Source organism: Condylura cristata, unplaced genomic scaffold, assembly GCF_000260355.1.
Source record: "Condylura cristata isolate star-nosed mole 26May11 unplaced genomic scaffold, ConCri1.0 scaffold00022, whole genome shotgun sequence".
In the NCBI taxonomy this organism is placed as follows: Eukaryota; Metazoa; Chordata; class Mammalia; order Eulipotyphla; family Talpidae; genus Condylura; species Condylura cristata.
Genome location: NW_004567123.1, coordinates 17,704,935 through 17,713,170, shown reverse-complemented (window position 1 = coordinate 17,713,170; position 8,236 = coordinate 17,704,935). Strand labels below are relative to the sequence as shown.

The following is an 8,236-nucleotide window of genomic DNA, read 5'->3' as shown; positions in this document are numbered from 1 at the left end:
TTAGCTAAACAAGTTCATTGCAATAAGTCGTATCGGTGCATATTCTTTGTTGAACCCAGCACAGGGTTAGTTAAAATAATAAGCCATTTATTAATACAAAATTGCTGTCATTAATGAAATGCATAATACATGTACTGTGCTCATCGTTTGTGCCTGGCTTAGAGGTAGGTTCCGGGGACAAGCAGTTTCCTGGCTCAGGGCTTGTTTATAGCTAGAAGCTGAATGATTTTGGCTAGAAGGACCGATGTGGTGATTACTGCTGCTGAGAAAGGGGGCTGAGTTTCCGAGGCTCTCCCCGAGGGCTGAATGTGGTTGGAAGCTGACACTGGGTAATAACGAATCAGAGGTGACACTGCCACTGGATGGAGATTAGCTGATCCACATCAAAACTAAGGGTCTGAAACTGACTCCTGGGAAGTCACGACCTCGACCCTAGCTTCAGTGACCAGGACTAACTGAAACCAAAGAATCAGAACTGGTGGTTATGTTTCTGCAGTAGGATATGAAATGCGTCTTTCGATGGAACTTGTTACCCAGTTTCGGTAGCAAAAGGCAACGCTTGGTGGGGCGAAACCTGCAGGCACCGACGTTCCGCCCACGACCTAGTGCTCAGCCGGGCGGCTTTCCCCGACGCTCCCTTCCGGCGCCAAAAGGTAGAACTTCCGGTGCGTTTCCGCGGTTCCTGGTCGTGTGGCGAGTTCGGAAAGGGTGCAAAAAGGTGCTGTTTGTGCTCTGTTCAAGTAGTGTGTAACGGAACAGCCCTTTTGCCCATCCGCGGGCGCGGAGTGCCCTGAATTAGGGCGTGTCGCCGGGCGGCTCCTTCCCGGGCTGTTCGCCCCCGGTGGGCCCCGGGTGTCGCTGCAGGCCTTTCTCCCTGAGAAACCGTCACCGAAGACAACGTCGCCAGGATTTTCTGGGGGCACTTGGGGTAACATCAGTTTCCCCCTAACTTTAGAATCAAATTCTAAAGGCCACACCTCGGGGTTATTCCTATCCTGGTATCGCCCTGCTCTCTCGAACTGCGGGTAAGGTTTTCTTCTGAACCGAGTTTGTTTCTCATCTGAAGAATGATGTTACCGGATCCTGAGTTCTTAAGTTGTCTGAGGTACAGAAAAGATGGCGACTCTAGTCCTGACTCTAGACCCAGTATACATTATTAAAGTTGACACAATTCAGCCTAAGGGAGTCAGGATCTGTGTGCTGCTCTCCAAGAAATAGGCATAGGTTCTATTTAAACAATTTTTTAAAAAGACTTATTTATTTATTTATTTACTTATGCATATAGAACTGGGGTACAGGCCAGAGGTACAGAGGGTGAGAGGATTCACCAGAGACAGAGTAGGGAGCAGAACAGGCAGGTCTATGAAGTACACTGCCGAGGGGAGCAGCGGGCCGGTCAGGAAAGGTCTGCCGCGCCTTGTGGGTCACCTCCGGGGCGGGGATCAAACTCATACTGAAGTGGCTTTAGCTTCTTAGTGCTGCGCTTTAACCCGCTGTGCCACCAGGGAGGGCCCTAAGCAGGTTATTTATTTATTTATTTAAAGATTTATTTATTTATGCGTGCAGAACTGGGGTACAGGCCAGAGGTGTGTTGGGTGAGAGGATTCACCAGAGACAGAGTGGGGAGCTGAACAGGCAGATCCACTGAAATATACTGCTGAGGGGAGCAGCAATGAGACAGGAGAGGTCTGCTGTGCCATGTGGGTCACTTCCCTGGCCGGGGATCAAACTCTCGCTGCAGTGGCTTCTGAGAGCTTCATAGTGTGGTGCTTTAACCCATTGTGCATCCAGGGAGAGCCACTATTTAAGCAGTTTTAACCCAGCATAATTAAAAGGCCGGTGTACTTTGCTTTCTTTCCTTTTTTATAATATAATAGTTTATTTTTATATCATTTTGTACATTTTTTTCTTCTCAGTTGTAATCCCCGTGGGCTTCCCTTCACCAAGTCACCCATGTGCCATCACCATAGTGCTTTTCTTTTTTTGAAGGCATTGCCTCTCCAAACTCCTGATCTCCTTGGACTTGTAACCTCTTCAAGATGGATTCCATATTAGCCTAGAGGGTTGTTAGCCTAAAGGCTTGTTAATAGTACAAACTTTATTTCATCCAAAGTATGTATGGGGGTGGGAGGTGGTTTCTTCTTAGAAATAGGGACAGTCACTATCAACGTGTAGATACGTGACCTTGATTCACATCTTCAGTGGAGAAAAATGCTACTTTCTACTTTACTTGACTTGGCAGTCTTAGCCTGAGTTAACGTTCCTGAGACTCATCTGATCCTGCCTCCTGCCTAACACAGTTACCATGCTTTTACACTAAATAAGCAAAATGTCTAATGTGTGCCAAAGGTACAAAAGATTCAAGTCTCATAGAGGTGACAACCTTCTATTACACAAATGCAAAATTGTGGCTGTGAAATGCCAAAATACAAAGTACTTTGAGACTGTATCATGGGAAACCTGACCTAATCCCACATCAAAGATGCTTTACCAAGGAGGTAAAGGGTCTGAACAGCACAGCATAACAGAGAGGTGGAGGGGGAAGGAACAGAGATAGTGTTAAGACATGAAACTGGCTGGAGGGTTGCCAGGGACCAGCCCAGACCCACCTGGTTGGTAATGGTGAGAATTTTAGCTTTTCAGGATTGTAGGAAGCCAGTCAGATGGTTTCACCTGTGTTGGTGACATGCTCAGCTTGGCACTTTGAAAAATTTTGTCCAACTATCTGGATGCAGAGTGAATTGGAAAGGCAGGCACTGTCTGGATGAGGGATACGGTAGTTCTGATTAAGGAAGTAAATGAAAGTGGATAAATGAGACTTTCCACATTCTAGGGCATCTTTGTTGTGCCAGGCCACATGTCAGCTGCTGAAGATTTAGTGAAGAGAATTACAGGCTGGTGAAATTAGAATGAAGGGAATATCATTATCAAGGAGGAGCACACAGATGCCACAAGGGAAAATAGCTAATTGATGAGCAATTATTCTAAATGCAGTAGCTGTTCACTTAGCAGATACTTTACTCACTACCTCCTGAATTCAGCATTGGAAATAAGAAGATGATGATATAAATTATTTAGAGCAGTGACTTTCAGACTTTTTTTTACTGTGACCTACAGTAACATACATTTTATGGCATGATCAAGAATACATAAAAACACCAGAGATTCAGAAAACAATAAACCTTTACTACTGGTTATGTACTCCAACTTTTGAAACACTCCATCCTTTTCATTTAAAAGCACTAACCCTCTAAATTGATTTCTTAATCCATTAATGAGTTACTGTAGTTTAAGAATGATGTTGATGTAGAGTGGAATCCTTTGTAACTTTTGATTTCACATGATAACACATGCCCTTAATGTTTCAGAAAAAGGATTAGTTTTCCTATTGTATTGAGTTAATTGGCACCTGGTTCTTCTTTTTGTGAAATTTTGGGTCTTGTTTGTATCTCTGGCCATATTTGGAAATACATAGAGGACAGGGACTCTTAATTTTGGATTTTTCTTTCAGTACCCAGCAAAGATCCTGGCACAGTGCAGGCACTCAATGGTTATTTGTTGAATTGAATAGATATCTTGGGGTTAGAAGGTTAGATGATTGGTTTAAATTAATTCATACTGGCACCATTCTTGTACATACCACAAATATGGTATTTGCCAGATAACAGAAGTTTTATCAGTATGTCCTCATGGGTAACTGAGAGGTAGCTCAAATACATATATTAAGGTGGCACCTTGCCATCTGATTCCATTCTGGGCAAGTGTTCTGAGCTGCTACTGACTTTTAGGAAGTTGTTTTACTCCCTTCACTTTCAATTATATATATGGAAAAAAAGGGAGGTTTGTGGCTAAAAGGTTCACCACCACTCCAACCTTTTGTGAATTTTATTTTTCTGTCCATATTTGGGCCTTCTCGAGGCTTGTGGGAAGCTGCATGCTTCCTTGAGACTAGCAGTAAGTTTTAATTTGGAATGAACCATCCAGGCTTCTCTGCTTCATTCTTTATTAATTTTGAAAGAGAAATCTGAAAACAGATCCAAATGGACAGCAGAAGGAACACTGGTACCTAGATTCTAATTTGTGTGGCCTTGTATGACCTTATGGACCTTGAGTATGTCCTCTTGAGTATGTCTTTTTAACGATGAAATGAGTGTTCTTGTTCACTCAAACAAACCCAAAATCCTCCTGAGTCTCATTTTCTCATGTGTAAAACAAATGCAGAGCTGTGGTGAGGATTAAAAGAGATAATCATATCAGGTGCTAATAAAATATCTGAGACATAAGGAGTGCTCAACAAATGAAGTATCCTTATCTAAGTTCTGATTAACTGTTTTTTTGTTTTTTTTTTTTTCAGTTCTGGAAGATAAAAAGTGTACTCCTTTTTGGTCATCTTATCACTGGTCCCATGGCTGCCATGCAAATGGACCCTGAACTTGCCAAGCGACTCTTCTTTGAAGGGGCCACCGTGGTCATCCTAAATATGCCCAGGGGGACAGAGTTTGGGATTGACTACAACTCCTGGGAAGTGGGACCCAAGTTCCGGGGCGTGAAGATGATCCCACCCGGAATCCATTTCCTCCACTATAGCTCTGTGGACAAAGCCAACCCCAGAGAGGTGGGCCCTCGTATGGGCTTTTTCCTTAGCCTGCAGCAGCGGGGGCTAATAGTCTTGCGCTGGAATGCAGTCCAGGAAGAGGTGGACCTAACTCCAGCCCCAGAGGCTGAAGTGGAAGCCATGAGGGCCAACCTCCAGGATCTGGACCAATTCTTGGGACCTTATCCATATGCCACCCTCAAAAAGTGGATCTCACTCACCAACTTTATCAGTGAGGCCACAATGGAGCGGCTGCAGCCTGAGAACCGGCAGATCTGTGCCTTCTCAGAGGTGTTACCCGTGCTGTCCATGAAGCACACCAAGGATCGGGTGGGGCAGAATCTACCCCACTGCGGCACTGAATGCAAAAGCTACCAGGAGGGCCTGGCCCGGCTGCCTGAAATGAAGCCCAGAGCTGGGACAGAGATCCGCTTCTCAGAGCTGCCTACACAGATGTTCCCCGCAGGTGCTTCGCCAGCAGAGATAACCAGGCACAGCATGGACCTGAGCTATGCACTGGAGACTGTGCTCAGCAAGCAGTTCCCTGGAAACCCCCAGGATGTACTTGGTAAGGAGCACCGGCTCTTTGGGAGTGGGCCAAGGGAGGGAACGTAGTAGTGGGGCTTTAAAGGAAGGGGGTAAATCGTGACTTATCTAGTCCTTTAGTTCCTACACACAGCTAGGTGGCAGTCTTGCCCAGTATACTCATTAAAGATATAGACACTCAGGCCTTACCCCTGAAGACTAATTTAAGAGACTAGAGTGGGCTCCCCAGCAATTTATCTGTCAGTTTACTTTGTAAGCAAACACTATAGTTGAACCTGACACAGACAGTCTTGTGTTTGGAAACCATCAGTGTGACCCATCCCCCTGTTTATAAGTTTTATAAAGCGTTTGGCCCACTAATTGGCCAAAGCTACCAGGAGGGCCTGGCCCAGCTGCCTGAAATGAAGCCCAGAGCTGGGACAGAGATCTGCTTCTTAGAGCTGCCTCAGAGTAGGACTCCTGGTTCTAGGTCTAGCTCTGCCTCCTCAGTTCGCTCCTGGCTGTCTCAAAGTGTTGGCACGCTCCTGGCTTAGACCAGAACAGTGATTCTTGCTATTAATTGTTAGTTTTTATTGTTGTTTCTCCTCCCTTTACTACAAAAATTATATTCATCAAAGAAGAAAAACAAGAATAAAGTTACTTCAAAGCACCACCTAGGAATAACCGTGTTTTACAGTGTGGTGTATTGGTGTATTTTTTTTTTTTTTTTAGATTATGCATACAGACCTGGGGTACAAACCAGAGGTGCAAGGGTGGTGAGAGGATTCACCAGAGACAGAGCGGGGAGCTCTGTCAGATTGATGAAGTACACTGCTGAGGGGAGCAGCAGGCGGGTCAGGAGAGGTCTGCTGCGCCGTGTGGGTCAGCTCCAGGGTGGGGATTGAACTTGCACTGAAGCAGCTGTGGCTCCCTTGCAGTACTGTGTCCTTACCCGTTGTACCACCAGGGAGGGCCCATTGTGGTGTACTTATATCTTTTTTTTTTTTTCTTTTTTTCTTTTTGTGACCTTTTAGTTTTTTTTTTTTTAAACTCAATTGTATATGCTTCGATGTATATATTTTTTCAAAAACAAGATTATTGTATGTTATTTCATCATCTGTTTTAATATAAACATTTTTCCATATCACTGAAACAGCCGCTCCTTTTTTGTGGCAACTTATTTTCCATATTGATCAAGCCAGTCTTTGTTGATGGACCTTTGAGGTGTTTGTATTTCACTATGGTAAGGGTAGCCTAAAACATTTCCTTATGAGTCCTTCAGCACATGTATAGAGTTGAAATGACTGGAGTACAGTGTGCATTGGCAGAAGTCTATGTGCATCCTCATCCCCAGAGGAAGCTGTTGACGTGGTAATTTAGCAAAGTCCTTTTCTAACTGGATAGCTAAAAAATGATATTTTACTTCATTTTATATTTCTTTGATTACTGGTGACAGCAAACATTTATATCGTTTACAAATTGCCCCAGTATTTTTTTTTTTCTATTAGAAGGCCAGTGAGAAGTTGAAAATAGGACTTTTTTTATCATTGACTCAGCTGATAAAAAGGGATATTTTAATGGGTACATTTTAATGTATTACACAGTATTTTCATTTAATAGTGAAAGCTTAGAATTCTCTCTTAAGAAATGAACAGAAATCCTGTTTCCTGTCTTTTTTTTTTTTTTAAGATTTATTTATTTATTCATACAGAACTGGGGTACAGGCCAGATTTGCGGAGGGTGAGAGGATTCACCAGGAACAGAGCGGGGAGCCAAGCAGGCAGATCAACGAAGTATACTGAGGGGAGCAGAGGGCGGGTCAGGAGAGGTCTGCAGGGCCATGTGGATCTCCTCCAGGGCAGGTGGGATCGAACTTATGCGGAATTGGCTTAAGTTTCTTAGTGCAGTGCTTTAACCCGCTGCACACCAGGGAGGGCCCTTCCTGTCTCTTAAACATTTCAGTTCTTTAATCTTATGGACAGTTCTTTTGCAAAGATGACTATATCTTTCAACAGCTCTTTAAAATTATTTCTGATCTCACTTTAATTTTATACTAGCTCAGAAATGCATGAATTTACATAAATGCCCTCAATTCAAAGAATAAGCTCATATTTTCAGCAACTGTAAAAGTAAATCATTAACCTCTAACATTTCGAAAATAGTGGTTGTACTTCTACACAAGTCAAATCAAATCACACAAATTCAATTTAGTTCCACAGGTCTTGGGGTAGGGAACTTGTTTTTTCAGGTCTCTGAAGGCGACAAATACCAAGCTTTTAAGGCAGTAGTGGGTGCATCTGTTATTTTGATGGTCTGAGTCTAGATTACCACAGAAGCCCTCATTAAATTTGAAGCCAGATAGAGTGTCTTTGATCAGCAACAGTATATCTTGGCAGACAGAGACCTAGTTGTCCAAGGACAACAGCATCTGGATCATCAGGTCTCTTTGTTTGAAACAGGCATCCAGTGAAAATGTGCTCCTCTGATTAATCTACACCCATCAGTAAAGAAACTAAGACATAAAGAGATGAAGTAACTTGGCAGGGTCATACATAACTGTGAAATGGTGGAGCTGACATTTGAACCCAGGCAATTTGACTCCATAGCTCATTCTCTTAGCCACCAAATGGTGTAATAGGGCTTATAACACATATCCCTGTGATTATAAAAAAATGCAAATCTTCCTGGCAGGCTAACTCTGGAATAAGTACTCACTAATTTTCCTGCTCTGGGACAATCTAGATCTGTTCCCACTCAATAGGAAATCTGTTTTATCTTGTCATTGGATATATTGCCGAACATTGCCTGTGTGACCTTGGGCAAGTCTCTTGACGTCATCTGTAAAATAAGACAAATACACCTTTCCTGGCTGCTTTGTGGAGTCAAGCTGTGGATTATGTGGTGTAGTGCAACATTTCCCTAATTCTGGAGCAGACATGTTCATCAGAATCACCTGGGAGCTTATTAGAGCACAGTTACATTTGCCCATCATCTATCCTCAATTAGGATCTTTGGGAGTGAGGCTTGGCAGCTTTATTTTTTATTTATTTATTTATTTATTTATTTATTTATTTATTTATTTATTTTTAATTAAAAAGTTTATTTTTACATCATTTT

The 8,236-nt window shown here is 43.0% G+C and overlaps 1 protein-coding gene across 1 annotated transcript in view; it reads left to right on the top strand.

Annotated features, from left to right (window-relative positions):
- The first annotated feature begins 674 nt into the window (after window positions 1–674).
- AAR2 (AAR2 splicing factor homolog (S. cerevisiae)) overlaps window positions 675–8,236 on the top strand; it is a 19,361-nt gene continuing 11,799 nt past the window's right edge. Inside the window, exons 1-2 of the mRNA XM_004686955.2 lie at window positions 675–1,025; window positions 4,355–5,162. Coding sequence (XP_004687012.1) covers window positions 4,406–5,162 — 757 coding nt within the window. The 5' untranslated portion in view covers window positions 675–1,025; window positions 4,355–4,405. The remainder of the gene's footprint in view (window positions 1,026–4,354; window positions 5,163–8,236) is intronic.